General features: G+C 41.6%; 2 protein-coding genes and 1 non-coding gene across 3 annotated transcripts; 2 read left to right on the top strand and 1 right to left on the bottom strand.

Annotated features, from left to right (window-relative positions):
• Positions 1-536: 536 nt before the first annotated feature.
• Positions 537-4,624, top strand: ncf1 (neutrophil cytosolic factor 1). Its single transcript, XM_054754953.1, has 11 exons — positions 537-688; positions 760-840; positions 939-1,014; positions 1,465-1,630; positions 1,822-1,868; positions 2,810-2,932; positions 3,288-3,395; positions 3,466-3,583; positions 3,691-3,798; positions 3,896-4,071; positions 4,169-4,624. The coding sequence occupies exons 1-11, from the start codon at positions 617-619 to the stop codon at positions 4,330-4,332; spliced, it is 1,239 nt and encodes a 412-aa protein (XP_054610928.1). The 5' UTR covers positions 537-616; the 3' UTR covers positions 4,333-4,624.
• On the bottom strand, positions 4,622-4,693 carry trnaw-cca (transfer RNA tryptophan (anticodon CCA)). Its single transcript has one exon. It is a non-coding gene; the product is annotated as a tRNA-Trp (tRNA).
• Positions 4,694-9,636: 4,943 nt separating this feature from the next.
• On the top strand, positions 9,637-19,142 carry st6gal1 (ST6 beta-galactosamide alpha-2,6-sialyltranferase 1). Its single transcript, XM_054756036.1, has 9 exons — positions 9,637-9,851; positions 11,536-11,625; positions 13,456-13,659; positions 13,729-14,085; positions 15,856-16,120; positions 16,208-16,305; positions 16,388-16,483; positions 16,563-16,737; positions 16,972-19,142. Exons 2-9 carry the CDS (start codon positions 11,614-11,616, stop codon positions 17,223-17,225), a joined length of 1,461 nt encoding a protein of 486 aa, XP_054612011.1. The 5' UTR covers positions 9,637-9,851; positions 11,536-11,613; the 3' UTR covers positions 17,226-19,142.
• Positions 19,143-19,603: the final 461 nt, after the last annotated feature.

Raw genomic sequence — 19,603 nt, 5'->3', positions numbered from 1 at the left:
GTCCCTTTTAAAAGTTGACATGGTTGCTTAAACAGTGGGAAACAGAATTCATGTTCCCAAGATGAATTTATGATTGATAACTGTTGATTATGCGGGAATAGATAGAGATGCTTTTTCCTTGTCTGCGTCGCATGAATGCTTGAACTACAAATTTGTGTTTGGAAATATAATATATTTTGTAGTTTTTCTTCAATTTGACTAACTAGCAATTTACCTAGCAATCCAAAGATAAGTTCTCAGAGAGTGAGTTTTTCCTTGTCACTGTCAAAGTGTTCTAACATTTTGTGGAAAATTGATTTTTCTGTTTTTGTGCAACCCTACTAACTAAAGGCAATCAAAACACGACTTTTCACCTTGCCGTAACATCTACTTGTGGCCATACGGTACACACATAGGCAATGTCAGCATGGTGTATGTGCTTTATCTTTTCAGGGGATGACTTGAGTTAAAAAAAAAAAAAAACATACATTTACAAGAGGAAGTAACTCTTTAGGGATGTTGATGACAATGAAAACGCGCGCACACTCACTGTACAGGATATCAAGGCTGCCAGTCGCGTCTCTCGTCAGTCTGGTCTCCATCCAGCCACCCAGCTGCTTTCTGCTTCCAACCCAACATGGAGGAACTGTACATCCGACATGTGAAGCTGCTCGGCTTCGAGAAACGCTTTTACCCCAGTCAGCACTACGTGAGGCTCCGAACACGTCGGCTCGTAGCGCTTTTTCTTTGAGCCTGTTTAACATGGCTGGTTTATTTTAGGTGTACATGCTGATGGTGAAGTGGAGCGACCTCTCGGAGAAACTCATCTACAGGACGTATCCTGAAATCTACACTTTCCATGTGAGTTCCTCTGTGAGGCAGCATGGTCCTAAACTAGCAAGACAATACACCGGGTGTACGTTAAGTGGATGTCTTAAATATGGGTGATATCGTTGCAGAAATCCCTCAAAGAGATGTTTCCCATTGAATCTGGCCAAATAGAGAAGAAGGATCGCATCATTCCATCACTGCCAGGTAAGGGTGGCTCTTACCTTTTAGAGATGAGAGAGACATTTTGTGCCATCCCATTTCAAGCCATTTCTATCGAATTTCGTTCAAAGCAATAAAATGTAATAAAGTTTTTGGGAGGCTGACATTTTTTGTCATACGGGACGAGTGAGGGTATTTAACCGTAAAAGGGCCGTTTAGGAAATGATGCGACGGCCCCGTTAAAAAGGGTAAAATAGAATTATCTGAAGTGCCATCTTGTCGCCGTGCAACAACATTTCAGGAAGCACCTGCATGTCAACACTCTGACTTCTCGTTTTTTTTGGTTTCTTTATTGAAGCAACCAAGCTGAAGGGGAAAACAGAACCAACATTTCACACATTTCATCACTTTGTACACCAGATGATTTCAATGCTTCCTCTTGTCTCTGTGTGTGTGTGTGTGTGTGCGTTTGTGTGTGTGTGTGTGTGTTTGCAGCACCACGGTGGGTGGAGAGTCAGAGGTCACGGGAAACCAAGCAGAGTACCTTGGCCGAGTACTGCCAGTCGCTGGTCAACCTGCCGCCGCACATCTCGCGCTGCACACACCTCAACATCTTCTTCAAAGTTCGACTGGAGGACGAAAACCCACCTGCTCCCAACGCGTCAGTACTATATTGAACCATTAACCATGACTGACCCTCTGAAGGGGGCATCCCCGTTGTTTCGTATTGGGATGAAATAACAGCGTGTGTTGTTTTAAGTCTGCGTTTTCGATGAGTCGTGAGCGTAAACGCCATATGACTAACACATGATGACACACAAGGATGACAGCGATCATTATTTTCTTTTTCAGAGTGAAAAAAAGTGAAACCTTTGTGGAGACCAAAGTCAATATATCTGGTAAGCGGGAAGTTGACAAACAGAACTGCGGTTGTTACTGTATTTGCATTGTTGCAATGTTGCAATGTGTTTGGGGCACCTGTACGTTTGCATAATCAAAGCGTACACCAGGGGTGCCCATTACGTCGATCGCAAGCTGGCGGCGGCTCGCGAATGTAGTGCGGGTCGATCGCGCGAGAGTCACTTTTATAGACGTCATATGACATCGGTCAGCTGACGTTAAGCTCCCCTCCTGATTCGCTGGTGCTCCCAGCTGGTGATGTGTCAGGCTACAGAGATTATGATTCTGATTACGGATAAACTAACGCAGCGGTAAGATGCCTTTATCTATAGCAAAAAGTTATCCGTTAATTTGTAGCGACTAGTTATGCGGGGGGAAAAAAGTGAACTGTTTGATGACTTCACTTCACATCCTGAACTCCACTACAGAAATGTGTGTTTTCTACACTTCTGCCTGTTAAACTGTTATTCATGATCAACCGGAAAATGTGCCCATTGCTGAAACCTTTTTAACATGTTGCCTTGACTTCGGCTGCATTGTCTTTTGAATAGTCATTTTCATTTCTTGTCTATCTGTAATGTTTGATAGCCAAGGACGTAATACACATGAACTGTGTGTCTACATACTCATATTTATAAATATAGTCAATACATTCCACATGTAGATATTTACAAATATGTTTTCTATGTTTATAGTGGGAGGTACATTTTTGTAACTTGGTCATTTTAGCATTTTAGCAAAGTAGCACACAAGCTGAAAAGTGTGAGCACCCCTGGTGTACGCAATTAAGGCCGTAATTTGCACTGATTCAAGGAAATCTTGTTTCAAACCCTTTCCTATTTTATTTATATTTTCTAGTAAGGACAATCCATAAAGATGCCACATCAGTTTATTGAATTATATGACGATATTGTATATTACTGCTGTACCCCGCTTTCAGAGATATCCGGTCCCATCATCCTGGACACATACAGAGTGATCGCAGACTTCATCAAGACATCCAAACACGAGCTCAATCTGCACACTGGAGACTTGGTAGAGATTGTGGAGAAAAACCAGAACGGTGAGCATAGCATAGCATAGCATACCATAGCATAACATAACATAACGTAACGTAACGTAGCGTAACGTAACGTAACGTAACGTAACGTAACGTAACGTAACGTAACGTAACGTAACGTAGCATAGCATAGCATAACATAGCACAGCATAGCATAACGTAGCATAGCATAACATAACTTAACAGCATAATATAACATAATGTAACGTAACGTAACGTAATGCAGCATAACAGCACAGCGGAACATAATGTAATGTAGAATAGCGTAACGTAACAAGCTTTGGGTATCTTGAAAGGCACTATATAAATCCATTGTTATTATTATTATTTTAATAACATAACATGCTGGTGGTTGCAGGCTGGTGGTTCTGTCAGTGTGACACAAAACGAGGTTGGGCTCCTGCCTCCTACCTGGAACCTCTGGACGGACCAGAGGAGGCAGAAGACGTGGAGCCAAATTACGAAGGTCGGTTTCAACCACGAATGCTGCTTTTTATTTGTCGTTTGTCACATGACATCAAATGCTATACTTTCAGGAGAATTGCACATCACTGTCAGAGCCTACAAGAAGGAGACAGAGGATGAGATTTCTTTGGATAAGGGGGAAACCATCGAAGTCATTCACAAGCTTTTGGATGGCTGGTGGGTTGTCAGGTATGAGATTTCTTTTTGGAGTAGTAGTATATTAGCACAGGTTTCGTATGTCAACTTCCATGGCAAGCACTGAACATTCTTTTGCTTCTTTATCCTGTTTGGCTCAGGAAAGGTGAGGAGACCGGTCACTTCCCCTCCATGTTCCTGCAGAAAGCCGGCAAAGGCTCCAAATATGAATCCACGCAGTTGCAGGGAGAGAAACCTCCACCTCGCAGGTATATAACATACCTGTACTGCATAACAGACGCTCATCCTCATATTTTGTCTTTTATTTCAGTGAGTTCTTGAGGTTTTGTGTTTAATTTTGTTCAGGTCCACCATTAAAAATGCCAAGAGCATCCACAACCGATCTCGACAGCGCCTCAGCCAGGAGGCCTACCGCAGGAACAGTCGCCGCTACCTGCAGCAGAAGGGCGAGCGCCCCACTGCTCTGCCGAGGAAAAACAGGAACGTTGAAAAGTCACCCCTGAGGGAACGTAAGAACCAAGGTAAGACAGTAAATGTTTTGATGAGTCTCCCTTAAGAAAGCGGTTCAAATCATCTGATAACCATCATAAAGACAGATTTTGCATTTATGACCCACAGGAAACATTCCCGAGCAGCTGAGCTTCATTTCCGAGTGCGAGCTAAAGCAGGAGGCCCCGGTCATCCCTCCGAGACCAAGTCCAGAGCTCATCCTGGAACGCTGCACCGACAACACCCGCAAGAAAGTCAGCATCCGAAACTCCGGAAGCAGCAGCAGCATCTAGCATGGATCATAGCATGATCACTTCTAGTCTCTTCTTCACTTTACTTTCACATGATAATGTATTGGTTGTACAGATGCGATTCCTGATTGTTCAAGTGAAACAAAATGAACTTTTTAAGTAAAAATGTCAAAATTGAGCCTTTGAGAAAATAATTATTTGAATTGAGGTCTCTCAGCTTTCTCACAGTTGCCTCTGTTGCAAAACAATGCAAATAAAACGCTTGATGAATGTAGAAAAAACATGAAGAAAAATATGAGCCAAAGGGTAAAATCAAAGAGTTGAAAAGAATTGACCCCGACGTGATTTGAACACGCAGCCTTCTGATCTGGAGTCAGACGCGCTACCGTTGCGCCACGAGGTCTGCGGTTAGTATTGCAGATTGTATGTAATTTGTCTATGTACATCGTACTCCCGCAACCCTTACTGCTACGGCAAGACGATTTTTTCAATAAAATGTCGCCCAACGCTACAATGACAGACCCCCGAAATAATACATGCTAACAATGCTAATAAAGAGCCACTCTTCGCCAGCTGGCACACTTGTCCTTAATCGTGGCCGTTCTATTTCAACACTAGTGCTAAATATCACGGCGTAGGCGACCATGTCTGCTATGTCTATTTACTGTGCAGTATATGTGAAAAAGAAACACAAACGCACATTGTGCCCTTTCACAAGTCATTTAATTGTAATTTTGGCATGTGCCTATTTTCCTTGTGGCATGACAAAGTAGTAATACTGTATTTCGGCAATCCTTGTTTTTACAAAGATAGAGTAGCCGGTAGTAGTGTAACCGGTGGTATTTGTCTGTCTGCGTTGTGGATGAGTGACGACAGACGCAGGGTTGCACTTCGTTTTACTCTGATGGAAGTAACACACACACGACGCAGTCACAATGTGGCCCTATAACGCGCCCTTCTCACCATTTTGAGCAGTGGGTGAAATATTTCCAGAGCAAGAATAGGTTATTTATAACATAGTCCGCTTGCGATTCCTTCAAGTTCACCCCAAATAATATGTTGTCCATCTTCAGGGTGTCCCGTACCTGGATTTTAGAAGAAAGACAGTCCTCAAAGTCCTCCCAAAATGTGTTTGTGTAAATAAAGTGAAAGAAAAGATGGTCCGTGGTTTCAATCTCGGAGTCACAGAAAATACAGTTGTTATGGTCGACGTTAAATCTTACTCTTTTTTTTCTTGACGGGGAAGGATGTGTATGGCAGGCTCTGTTGATGAAACTGGAAATTTTAACTATTTTGGTGCTTTCCTGACGACACTCCATGAACACAAGATCAGTGCCGCTTGCTGAATCCCCCAACTTTAACTTGGATAGTGGAGAGGTACAGATACAAGTATCGATACTGCTAGCAAGTCTAGCTAACTAGCTAACTGCTGAAGTTCAAAGAGGTTGCTTAGCAACAATGTCAAACACAAAGGAAAATTATTCTGGCTTTGAACTTGCAGAGGAAAATGATTCTGGCTCTGAATTCAAAGTGGACATGGAAACATTGGCAGAATACCTAGCTAGTCCAAGATACCAAGAGTGTCAAAATGCTATCAAGAGCTGCAATGAAGCCTTTGATAGAAGCTTCGACAGTAGAGAGATCACTCTACCACAAATAATGCGAGCAATTGAGAAGCTGCATTCAACTGTAGAGATACAGTCTGAAGAAAATAGAGCACAGAACAAGTATATCCAAAAACTAAGAAAAGAAGTGAAGAAGTTGCAAGATGAAACTGCAGACCTGAGCGCTGCTCTTAAGGAGGTTAAATACCCTTTGGAAGATATCAAGGCTTGGCAGGACGACATTAAAGTACTGCTGAATGACAATACTGCCTTGCGCTCTGCTCTTCAGGAAGCGATAAACCGTAAAGAAAATACAGCATTATGCAAGGATGTTAGGGTTCTGCAGGATGATATCAGGGCTTTATTGGAAGATAACGCTGCCTTGCGCACTGTTCTCAAGGAGGCTATAAACCATATGGAAGCCACCTCATGTACTGATCTTAAGGACGCTAAAGACCCCAAGGAAGAAAATAGAGCACTATGCAATGATATCAACATTCTACAGGATGATATCAAGGCACTATTGAAGGACAATGCTGACTTTCGCACCACCCTTGAGGAAGAGAAAGAAGCAAAGGAGAATATCAAGAAGCAAATTAAAAACTTCATTGACGAGGTGGATCAGATGGCACGAATGAATGATGTGGTCCTCACAGGGCTCCAAATCACACCCAAGTCAAGAGATGTTCCTTCAATAAAGCAACAGTTTGCTAACTTCCTACACTCGAAGGAGGTGGATGTCGATGTCAACAGTATTGACACTTGCGTCCCACTCCATGGCAGAAACAACGCCGCACCTGTCATCATTAAGTTCACCAACAGGGAATCCAAAACTGCACTGCTGAAACAGGGAAAGAAGCTAAGAGGCACCAACGTCTACATGAATGAGCATCTGACAAAACGCAATTCTGACATCGCCAAAAAAGCACGAGACCTGAGGAAGCAAGGAAAGATTCAAAACACTTGGAGCACTAACGGGAAAATCTACATCAAACTAAAAGGAGGTCCAGGAGTCGCAAGAGTGCTTGTTGTCCAAGATATCAGCGATCTGGGAACATATTAAAGATCATATGACTATGACAATAAGCATAATTGCAATAACCTTGACATAGTTAATAAAAGGAACTCTTGTATACAAACTCAGTGTCACTAGCAGTGCAAAACCAAAGAAGATGTGGATATCAACAGGAGAGGAAGGACAGGATAAACAGATAAACAGAAGGAAAGGAAAAGGAGGGGAAAAAAAAGAAAACAATTTTTTTTTTTTTTTTTAGTATTTGTGTACCTGTATACTGTATATGTGTATACTGTATATGTATATATGTGCGTACTTGTGTAGGTGCAGATGTAAGTGTATATATATATGTATGTGCGTGTTTGTATGTGTATGTACACACATGTATGTATTAGCAATTGATGTGCTACAAAAAGGGGATAGGATTAAATAAGCTCTGCTTCTTCCTACTCCTTTTCGGACATATGCATGTTTGAAATAAATTAAACCAATACCAATACCAATACCAATACTCTTAGCATTTCACGAGATGGATAAATCTCATTTAATGTCTTAAAATGTACTTCTTTCACCTTTGGACTTACAGGGAATGTTAGAGATTGGGCCCTCCATTTTTTGACCTCTATATCAAAGAAGTTCTGCATAATGGAGTTTGTATTTGAACGTATTGGACATAGAGTGTTATTCAAATGATTACGTAGGATTTTGTTTGGTATCTCTTTGTTAAGAAAGTCAATGAATGTTTTGTACAAGTTCTTTGACTGGTGTAGGAATTGCTTTGAGTACTTTATTAAATTCAGATTTTCTACAATTGATACTATGAACCAAACAGAAGTTTTCATGTGATAACCAGGTGCCTTGTTTATCCATAAGATGAGATATTGGCAAATACCTTTATCCATCCAGTGTTGCAAAAAGAGAGATTTTCTATTACACAGAACATATCTATTATTCCAGATCGGTGTTTGGTGTGGAGTGAAATTATGATTGTACATAAGTGCTGGGCTTTTAAACCCCACTAATGTCAATTGTAAACTCAATTCTCAGCCACCTGGGGTGAAGCGGTTGCATTTTCCTCCCAGCCGGAAGTGCCGCGCACAAAAGTAAGGTCGCAGGACAGGAAGGGCTCGCTCCTGTCCCGCGGAACATGACAGACTTATTATTAACTGTTCATGAAAAATATTTCACGTATCAATTTCTGAGTTTTTCATAAGGATTGCTAACATTTCCGCTGCCATGATAAACAAAAAGGGAGCCTTGTTTAACTCCTCGGTTTGAGGAGAAGCGAGGAGTAGTACCAGTTGGGAGTGCCCACGTGCTGGTTGTACCATCATAAAATGATTCTATAATGTTGCAAAATTTTGGACCAAACCCATATAAATGCAAGGCTTTAAAAAGGAACCGATGTTCAAGCTTATCAAAAGCTTTGGGAAAGTCAGGAAATAAAATGAAGCCTTTGTCGTCAATGAGGTTACTGTAATCTAATCTTATGTTGTTATGTATTGATCTTTTGTTTACAAATCCTGTGTTTCATTCATTATTTGACCTAGTTCCTTTTTTAACCTATTGGTATGTTAAAAGTTTATAATCATTGTTTAGAAGCAAAATTTGGCGGAAATTTTCCAGTGTCCTATTATCCTTGCCAGGTTTTGGTATCAGCGTTATAATGTCTTGTTTCATGCATGTGGGTAGATTTAGATTAGTTACTGTCTCTATAAACACCTGCTCTCACATGGAGATCACAAGGAAAAAGGCAGTGACACACAAAGTGGGACAAAAATAGCATACCTGACAGAAGGAAGACACAAACGACGCAGTCACAATGTGGCCGAATAACGTGCCACTGCACAGATTACAACACAGGACAAGAAGGGATAAGAAATAAAGTTCGTGAGCCATACGGACGCCTGCCTCTCACATGGAGATCACGAACAAAACGGGAAGTACAAAGGCGCGGCCTGAACTTATCATGAAAGGTGTCACACTAATTAGAGCAGTAGGGGGTACACAGCGACAGACGTTATTGACGTTCCACATTAATAACCTGACAATACAAACACATCAGGTATTACTTGAACATCCATTTTGTGTAATTATATCAGACATTTACATAACATATTTACAATGACTTAATTGACCCTGTTACTGTAGTAGTCAGGAAATTAGAATATTAGGCTACATCACATCTGTTAAAAAAAGGATATTGTACACTGAGCTTTGGTAACTTTGGCATTGTGGGCAGGTTCCATGCCCTGCTGGAAAGTGAAAGTCAGCATGAATAAAGCATGAATTTGAACTAAATTAAATTACTAAAAGATTCATTAAAATATTGTAAAAGTTAAGCATAAGTTAAGCATTTATTAAATTTAATAATTAACTTAAATTTCCTGGAAGACTGCTGCATTGACTGTGGACTTCAGAAAACATTATGGACCAACACCAGCGGATGACATGGCAGCCCAAATCTGTCGTGCTCCGCAGGACAGCTTTGAGCACTTCCTGTCATGAGCTCTGACCGGACGTTGAACTAACTGCAATTCAAAAGCAAATCTACTTGCAATTGAAGATGCCGTTTGATGGCTTTACAACGTGCTGCAATAACTTATAAACACAGAGTTGATATAGCAAAAATGAAACCTATTCACTGACAACGACCGATATAGATTGCAAAAATACCACCCAATGCTCTTATTTTGTGGTGAAAACGGAAGTATAAGGTTAGTATATTGGCTGACTTGATGCTCGTCCTGCTGCGGGTCGAATGAAAGCGGAGCACTTGCAGTTCTCGACCGTGTTTATCCTAATGCTACCTCGGCCCGTGCTCACAAACGGGACCATGGCGACACAAAAGACGGCCTGTTTTCACCGTAGTGTGGGTTTATAGAAGAGGAACGACGCAGGAACAAGGAAGGATGGTGACAGAGGAGCACCACGTTACATAGGTCAGCCTCCATCCATCCATCCATCCACCCATCCATCCATCCATCCATCCATCCGATTATTATTATTAATGTTTTTGTGTTCTATTTTGTATTATAATGGGGAGTTAGTATATTTTATGTGCATTTATGCAGTTAGTGTGTATATAATATGACATGTTTGATACCAATAAGATGTTTGATATGAAGAATAACGTAGTTGTACAGAAGGTAGTGGAACAGTTAGTAGATAACTCAAAACATTACTGACATGAGAGACCAGTGGTATGTCATGGCTATTGTTGGCTCTAAGATGTACTGTTAGATGGTTATACTAATTTACTAAGCACTGAACAATGTGTAAACTGAGTGGAAATTTGATGCTATTCTTCTTTGATTTAACCCAGAAAAATAAGGTTGCATTTTTTGCATTAAATCATGGTTTGGGGTGAGAACAGTATGCCACAATTTGTGTGTGTTTATTGTACTGTATTGTTATATAGTTTAATGCAATGTCCTTTGCAGTGGACAACTATCTAGTGCCGAAGGGATGATTATTTCATCAGTCATCTTTTCTATGATGAGAGGAACGAGACATTTTTATACAACATCAATTATTTACATTGTAAAGCACCACTGGGCATGAAAGAAGTGTTTTTTGAATGTGTACTTTTTGGGGTTTGACATTTTGTAAATTTCATGCCACAGCTTTTCAACATATAATATTTTATAGCGCTTTTCAAGGCACCTAAAGCACCACACAATGAAGTGAACCCATTATTCATTGACTCCTCAGTCACACTTGGCGGTGGTACTCTACATCTGTAGTCACAGCTGCCCTGGGGTAGTCTGACAGAAACATGGCTGCCAATTTGCACTTACGGCCTCTCCAACCACCACCAAACATTCATACACCGGTGTGGGCAGCACTGGAGACGAGGTGAGTGAAGTGCCTGCCCAGGGACACAGTGACTGGGTGGAGGGCAAGGATCGAACTGCCAACCTTCCAGTTTCCGGACGACCTGCCGTAGTTAATGAATGATACTGCAAGAAGCAGCTTTTCTTCTTTTTCGGCATCTTGTTGTATTTACTCAAACAACCATCTTCATCTTATATGAACAACTATTAGTGGCAAGTCCTCATGTCCACAGTGGAGGACATTGGACGACGTGTCGTTTTGAGTATCTTAAAAATGACTGCATGTTACAAAACCACCTATTGATGAAGCACATGCTCTTAAAACCCACCACTAAATTAAAACACAATAACTAGACACATGTAATAACTAACTTTTCTTTACAATCTTCTCAACCATTTCAGGTTCTGGTAGGCTAAATTTCAAATGAATTTAACACCAAAAGTCCAGAACCCGTAGCTGCATCCTTCAGCCCGTTGTGACAGTCGGCTGCCAGACTCCACTTACAAATAGTCATTTGGAGTATCAGCGCTTACCCTAATCTATTCTTCCTGACTCAATCCATCCCATCTATGGAACTGCCTTTGAACTCTTTTGGATTCACAGAAATACAATCCGGGATCGATGTTTACCAGCTGATGGGATGGCACCACTTGTGCATGACATGCGTTTATGGTATGGTGGTGGTCTTCCAACTGAGTGTAGGCACTTTCTGCACATATAAAAAGCCAGTGGTGTATTATTGTTTTATCATACTGTGCCAAATACTTGTATAAATATGTCTGCCTGCAGGAGGGATGAGGAGATGAGGGATGAGGGGAAACCATAAGGCAGCAGTCAGTTTCTAAGCAACAACACCCACAACTCAGCATGGGCTACAAGGTAAAACTTATCACAATCCCACAAAAAAAGAATCCTCAGTCAGTGAGCCCATTATGTGATTACTTGAGTGAATGTGTGATGCACTGTTTCAACAGGAGTAACAGTTGCTGTTATTGTGACTCATCCTCAGCATCACTACACGTGCAATATATTACCGGTACCCAAGCTATTAATAACACAGATGCAGCACAACAATCAGCGCCCCAAATGGCCGTGTTTTTTTATTTTATATTTATTGTTTTATCACATATTTGGGTTTTTATTTGAAGTTTAATCTTATATGGTTGTGTTTTTTATTGCATACATACATATTACATACATTTTCTATGAATTATTTTGTATGATCAAAATCAATGGTATTATTACAATTGTTTTATTTACTGTGTACATTGACTATTGCACAGAAAGGATTACATTTTTGTGCTGATTCATGTGGCTATTCTGATAAAAAAAGACAACCCTGACAAGATCTAAAGGCTAATAATCTTGCTCTGGTCAAAGGTAACGTTGCTTACTGTGAAGCTTACCTAAAGTTAAACAATATCTTAGTAATATTTTAAGCTAAACTATAGCTTACATGAACAGCTTTTTATATATTGCTCCACCATTGCAAGGCTGTGCTGCTGCATTTGTTCTGTGATTGGGCGTCAGAGAGCAAACCAATCAGCCCCTCCGCTTTGAGTCTGCGCTTTGAGGCGACTGACCATCAATGCTACTCACACACACACTGCAGGTCTTTTGTATGTGTACGTGTATAAAGAACCGGGGATTTAGGGCGACATCTTTAAGTAGATTCCGAGCGACACCGCCATCTGTCATATTGGCGCTCTAGAAGATGATCATGTTTATTTCATATGAATGAGGCATGCAGCCGAGTTGGACTGCAGGTTTCCCAACTAAATCGAGCTCTTTTTCAAAGGCTTACACTGAACCATCGTGAACGAGAAACAGATGTGCACTGATCACAGAAATGATTATAAGGCAAAGTGGAGCAGCTGCGTCCTGAAAGGCCTCTTTGCTTTATTCCCAGAGGTCAGTCGCGCAAAAGAAAATCTCCTCTGTTAAAGAGCAGATTAATTTGAGTAAGCTCCAAAGACACTGTCAATCATCCCCGTCTATAAAAGTATGAATGACAACAGGGTCAAATGTGGGTGGAGCCTACTGTCCTCCATTTCCCTTGTGTTTTTCTTCGTCTATTAAGGCCATGTTGAGCCTACTTTCCCTCCCTGCTTTCTACATGACTACTGCCACTCCTCCATTTCATCTTCTCCCTCAGTTCATCTTCCCTAGACAGGATGGGGGGCATTTGAGGCCAACTCTTTTGACCCTGCAGCCTTTTTCTGTCATCTTGTGTTTGAAGCTGTTGGAAATTTTTTATTTTGACATTGAAAACAATTAGTTACCTACTCTAGTACCTTAATTTACATTTTATTTATTTCAACCTTGAGCTATGGCTTATCCTGTTTGGGGTCACACTGGTGAGCTCTGTTATCCAGCTCTACCTGCTAATATACAGTATTTTTTTTTCCTTTGGATGATGCTCCACATTGTATTACAGCCCTCAAAGCATCATGGGGACTGTAGTTCAAATATAAATATGCAAAACCTACTTTGTCGTTAAATTCACTGATAACACACATCTTAACATTCCTTGCTCGTCTGTACATAATGGCGTGGATAGCTGAGTTTGGTGTGGAAGAACTAATGTGATCCAGAAGACACTAGTCATTGACCTTTTATCCATTCTCCGTATTCACTCTAAAATATTGTAGAAAATATTCTTTCCACTTCCTGTACCGGTCAGGTGTCTCTATACTTTTGCATATGCAGGTCCGCGGGGCAGCAGACAGAGTTAGCCAGCTATGGCGTCTGAGGCGTCGTGCATGCCGTGGGGCGCTCTGCATGGCCTTCTTCTGCATCTCCATGGCTCTGCTGTATGCCCTGTGTGCAGAAAACAGCGTGCCCGTCACCGACGCTATCTTTGGCGTGCGGGCACGGACTCGGGCCCAGCCTCGCGCACACTCTGTCATCAAGGTGCGCTTCTGGTAAAATCTGAAAACGGCACTGACAGAATGCAAACTCACCGTCCCCCTAACTCCACAGGCGCTGCGAGGAGGATCCAAGCCCGTGTACATTGACCCCCAGAAGCTCCCTGGCGTCATCCCCGGTGACCCCCGCCGTCCGATCCCTGTCCTCTCCTCGCCAAACCACACCCACGAGCATCAGAAGCCAAAGCAAAAGTCAAGAGAGCACGAGGGTTTTTTCAAACGTATGCTGCCGCGACCCCTCTTGCGGGCGCTGGAGACTCTGTTCGGAGGCCGTCGGCGAGGGGAGCTGAGTGGCAAAGCGAGCGATGCCGAGTTGTTTGGCCCGAACAGCCTTTTGGGAGAAGTATGGAATGAGCAGATGTCCAGCAGCATGCTGGGAAACGGACTCAAGAAGGTGGTGGAGAATTATCAGGTCAGAAAACACACACACAAAAAATAGAATAGAATGGCACTTAAATATCTGTGGAGGGTTGTATTTTTATTCATTAGTCCGCAAGCTACTTCCTGGTACCTGCATGTTGAGGTAAGACATCATTAATGCGCAGACTTTTTTTGTAGAACACCCGTATGGCTCATGGACACCAATGGAAGCCGAGGTTTCCTGGAGGATTGTTAAGGAAGTATTAGGAGACAAGGCCATACTTGTTACTAGAATGGGAGACTTAAGTCGTGTCAGATGCACTTGGCAACATCTGTTTCCTGAGATATACGAGCACATCTCTATACATGGATGTCAATGGACCAACAAGTATCTTCCCATGTGCACCTCTGATCAAAATTTGAAGACCAGTTGAAAAATTGCAAGAATTCTAAGTAGAGCTGCAAAATGCAGAAAGATGAAATGTGAGTGGGCCGGTGACATTTTTTGGGTCTACCACTCGACTTTGTTTCATAACCCTCATGTGTCCAACCTCAGCAGCAACGGTGCTCTGCAAGAGGCCTTGCTTATGCAGCTCAATCAAAGAAAGAAAGCTTTTTTAAACTGGTCTTAACATTTTGATCAGGAGTGTACGTGTGTAGTGTTTCATGGCATGGTGTTTCATTTAGTGCCTTTTAATAATTAGGACACGGTACACTGGGACACCTGAAAGCTGGTTACACAGAAATTAGAAAACATCTGTTTCAATAGACATTCAGATGGCTAGTAGTGATGGTATACTCGATTCACTTTACTGACTTGAGTCCTTATGAGTCACTCACTTAAGTTAATCGGGTACAAAATTCACTCGAGTCACTCAAGTCACACAATTACTGACTCAATACCACTGTAGAAAAAAATAAAAATAAGTCCACATGGTCTTGATCAACTGTAGCCTTTCTACAGTTCATTGCTCTCTCTCTGCCTTTCGAATCCTTAGGCAAAAAAATCCTAATTATTAACACAATTTGAATACGATAACTATGTACCAAATATTTTGCTAAATAAACTTAATAAACTAAATAAACTTTTCTTCGAAATGAAGCCTCCTAACAAATTAACAACTCAAATCAAATAAAGACTGCTCACACATTGCCGTTTAGGAAAACAAGCCCACGCAAGCCCACGCAGTCGCCCAGTGTTTAATGATTCGTTCATGACTCACATCTACAAGCCACGCAACTAGTTGGCTTGCTTTCAGCTGAGTAACTGGATAGCTTCCAGCTAACTAGCTTGATACCCGTTTAACTAGTTAACTACCCAGTTAGCTAGCTTTCAGCAAAAAAGCTGTAATTGCTAGCTAGCCAACCAAGAAACAAGCAACAAGTTAACTTAACTGGCTCACCGGAAGCTACCACATACAAAACTAACTGGATACCCTGCTGAAAAAAACAGCATAGACCAGCTGGTCAGTGCTGGTCTATGCTGGTTTGGTGCTGGTTTAGCTGGTGGACCATGTTGGTCTATGCTGATGCACCACAAAAACACAACATATGCTGTTTTTTCCCAGCATGGTAGCTACCAAACCAACTAAATATCAAACTCACTGGTTAATTAACTAAGCCACTGACAAGTTTTCAGCCAACTAACTAGCTGCCTAACTACAATAACTGGCTTGCTTTCAACTAACTGACTAACTAACCCCTGACCAGCAAAACTCCAGTTTATGGAGGCAAAAAGCCTTCAAATGTGACTAATTGTATAGAGAAGATCAGTCATAATAAATAGATGTATTTGAACACACTGTTTTCCTTTATACTCTAGGCGATGAATAAATACGGAGTAAAGTTCTCCAACCCTGCTGATGTCGCCGGCAGGCCAAAGTTGAGTGGCCCTGAGCTCCTCTGTCAACTCTACAAGAAGGTGGAGGTGTCAACGTTGACCCCTGACCTCAAGCCTCTTTCTTCTCTGCCCTGGGCCTCACTGCTCCCGCCGAAGTCGCTAACCTGCGACCTGGGGCCCTACAAGCGATGTGCGGTGGTCTCCTCTGCCGGGTCGCTGCGCAACTCGGGCCTAGGCAGAGAGATAGGTGAGATATCCTTACAGCATTTGTGTTCTTCCACCATTGCTGCACAAGGCTTCTAAAAGTAAATATTGACAGACATCTGAATTACAGACTCACATGATGCCGTGCTGCGCTTCAATGCCGCCCCTACCGCTGGCTATGAGAAGGATGTTGGTTCTAAAACCACCATCCGCCTCATCAACTCCCAAGTAAAGCCGCTACAGTAACACATTCTTATGTAACTGACTTTAAACAGATTATAACGTCAGCATCCATTTGAACGTTGTTTAGGTGATGGCGTCTGATGACCACCACTTCCTGTCTAGTTCGTTGTACAGCTCAGGTGTCTTGGTGGCCTGGGACCCCTTTTCTGCTGATGTCACACAGGTGCTGTTTACATCCTTTACACTATATAGCTACGCATAATAAAGAATTGAAAAGAATGGTTTTAATCGACGTTTTGCAGTGGTTCAACCAGACCGACTACCCTATCTTCACCCAGTACCAGAGGTACAGGAGGCTCCACCCCCAGCAGCCCTTCTACATCCTGCATCCTCGCTTTGAATGGCAGGTCTGGCAGCGAATACAAGACAACATGGCCGAGCCCATCCAGAAGAACCCGCCTTCCTCTGGCCTGCTGGGTACGGGTTTAAAGAAAGTGTGCACATCGATGACCATTTCAAAACTAAAAAAAACGTTTTTTTTATTAACTGCGCCATCATATGTGTACATATGAGACAGCACTGACAAAAGAATGACATATCTAGAAGGCCTTCATCCTGGACTTTAATTTGAGAGAGTGAAAGGCAATAACACACTTTCGGCAATATAAGAAAACTATAAACAAGTTTTTTAAAGCCTCTGTTCCTGCTCAGGTACGGTCCTGATGATGTCCCTGTGTGAGGTGGTGCACGTCTACGAGTTCCTGCCTTCGCGCCGAAAGACGATGCTCTGCCATTACTACCAGCGTTTCTATGACGCTGCCTGCACGCTCGGCGCTTACCACCCCTTGCTCTACGAGAAGAACCTGGTCAAACGCATGAACCAGGGGCCCGACCGTGACATCTACAAAAATGGCCGCGTCACGCTTCCCGGGTTCAGCACCCTCAACTGCACTCAGACTTATTAAACTGAACCTTGCATGAAGAACAAAGAGGACGGATGCATGACACAAGTTCCAAAAAGACACATTAACACACACTGGAGTCCAATCATGTTAATAGATGTGCCTGTGGACATGTATATCTTATAAGGATGCTGAAAATGTTCATGATCAAATCCTTGCAATCCCAATTTAAGGAGACCGTATTACAGCTTTCAACAGCTTTAGCCTTTTGAGCCAAAACGAACAGCCATCATCACAAACCCCAAGGCTTATACAAAAAGAAGCTATATACTGTACATATGTTTGGTTGCACAACACATTTGACAGTAGACATTTTTGGGGGGTTAGGAGGATTATGAAAGTAAAATGATGGAACCTTCAAAGGAGAACACAAATCTATTCAGCGACGTGTAATACAATTAAATAAAACCAACTACAGTAGTAAGAAACTACCCACCTTTTGAAGTTTAGCCTGATATCACACCTAATAAGTTTCATTTGGATTTTGAGCCAACTTTTGAGGTTCCGCTGAAAAGGCATTTTATCAGTCTGAACAACACACACACACACACAAATAACAGGCAAGCATATACTGTACAGTAAAAGTGTGTGTGTGTTATTGTCATTCCACTGTGAGGCATGTCGATACTGCATTTCCTGGTTTTACTTGGATGTCTTCCATCTTGTTTTGTTTTTTACATGTTTCACAAGGACCGAATGTATTGTTTTGATATTTGTATTTGCCATTACTGTACTGACATCCAGAACTGTTTTATATTGTCATCCACTATGTCATAAAAGTTCAAAGTAGACATTAGGAAAGCTAACCAATTTTATAATCAGCCTGCATAATTGTAGTTCAACTTTTGTCAATGGGCTTTCAGGCGTCTTGATGACAAAGCAGTGATGTCGCCATGGTAACGATGATTTCCAGCAACAAGTTGTATTGTGCATCAAGGATTCAAGGAATTTTATTGTCATGTGACAACTAAATTTTAACTTGGGGCCTGGAGAAAGAAAAAATACAATAAGCAAGCTACAAAAATAAGATATATAGAATAAAATAGATGAAATACACATGTACAAATATACATATACCAAAATATGCTGTACCAGAAATGGTAAAATAAGTATCTAACTTAACATTACAATACATAATTTTACAGACTAGGAAAAAAAGACATGTTGGATATTTTCTTTTACAACTTTTTGTCAGACAGCGACTTCATTCCTCAGTGTTTAGTCTTCCAGTGTCTGCCGCTGTTGGTACAAGCAGGCACAGAATGTACGTAACATTAACTCATGTTTGTGGCGTCTTCAACTGCGGCCATTTTGGCCCAAACACACTTGATGTGAGGCAGCGCAAGATTTGTTGCCACCAGCTGATGTCATCCTGGTGTATTTGCACTTAAATTTGGTAACAAAGCTACTTCTCACTGAACACAACTGGGTCGACTTCTTTTGCAAGCCGACTCTTGGTGAGGCTTTAAAAGTCATGTTTTTCTTCTGAGGGAATCCGAGCATAAGCAGTGTTTTTGTTTTCCAAATCAGCATGTGTCAGTAGCTGAATAATTGATGTCAGTGCATTTCTGAGGAAAAACATTTGATCTCTATGCAGTCTCTCTTTGCACCTTGCATGCTTCATTTCCGCTGCTGTGAAGCCTCTTATTTTTACCTTAAGAGTTGCATGTCCTCTTAAGCTTTTTGCCTTCGTCCTCTTTGTTTATGAGAGGTGACAATGTGGTAACATGTTTTTTTTTTTTACTTTCACTTCCCCAAGGACCCCCACAGATGTTTAATACTGTTTTTAGGGTTTGATGTTTTTATTAGGGCTTGAATCCCAAGCATGTGTTTTATGTTTAGTCTTTAAATCATCCTGTAGGAAACATTTAAGAATGAACATCACTGCCTGCATATTAAAGTAGACTCTGGTAGAGAGGACATTTGCTTCTTTCTATCTTTGTAACAGAGTTGTAGTGGAGTCCAAAACAATGATACGCATGTGCAACAAGAGCTTCTGGTGTCACGGGCGGCGTGTAGCCGATAATTAGGATCCCATGATGCAGAGAGACAAGTGTCCGCGTAACAAAAATTTAATCACAAGTTCACCAAAAATATAACAATGCCAACAGGTAAAAAGTACAACATAAAGCCGCGGGAAAATATACAACAAAAGGGAAAAGTACCTAAAATGTGTCCCCATTCAAAGTATTCCAATAATTAGAAATTATGTAATTTCCAGCAAGAAAACATTTTCCCACAGAATCTGCCTCATTGAATGCATCTACTAACATCCAATCGGCTTTTTAAGAACTAACAACGAATGTGTGGATTACATTTCTGTGCACCGACTGAATCCAGAATGCTATGTCAGCACTCTTTTTCTGTGACTAAGTCTGGTC

Source organism: Dunckerocampus dactyliophorus, chromosome 16 (genome assembly GCF_027744805.1).
Source record: "Dunckerocampus dactyliophorus isolate RoL2022-P2 chromosome 16, RoL_Ddac_1.1, whole genome shotgun sequence".
In the NCBI taxonomy this organism is placed as follows: Eukaryota; Metazoa; Chordata; class Actinopteri; order Syngnathiformes; family Syngnathidae; genus Dunckerocampus; species Dunckerocampus dactyliophorus.
Note: the sequence above shows the minus strand (reverse complement) of the source record. Positions and strands in the feature narration are given on the sequence as shown.

Bases quoted from the DNA above. Each gene is read 5' to 3' on its own strand.
- ncf1 (XM_054754953.1), top strand. From the start codon at position 617: ATGGAGGAACTGTACATCCGACATGTGAAGCTGCTCGGCTTCGAGAAA. The intron at 841-938 runs GTGAGTTCCTCT...ATATCGTTGCAG, and splicing joins CTGAAATCTACACTTTCCAT to AAATCCCTCAAAGAGATGTT. The intron at 2,933-3,287 runs GTGAGCATAGCA...TGGTGGTTGCAG, and splicing joins TGTGGAGAAAAACCAGAACG to GCTGGTGGTTCTGTCAGTGT.
- st6gal1 (XM_054756036.1), top strand. The intron at 13,660-13,728 runs GTGCGCTTCTGG...CTAACTCCACAG, and splicing joins GCGCACACTCTGTCATCAAG to GCGCTGCGAGGAGGATCCAA. The intron at 16,121-16,207 runs GTGAGATATCCT...TCTGAATTACAG, and splicing joins GGGCCTAGGCAGAGAGATAG to ACTCACATGATGCCGTGCTG.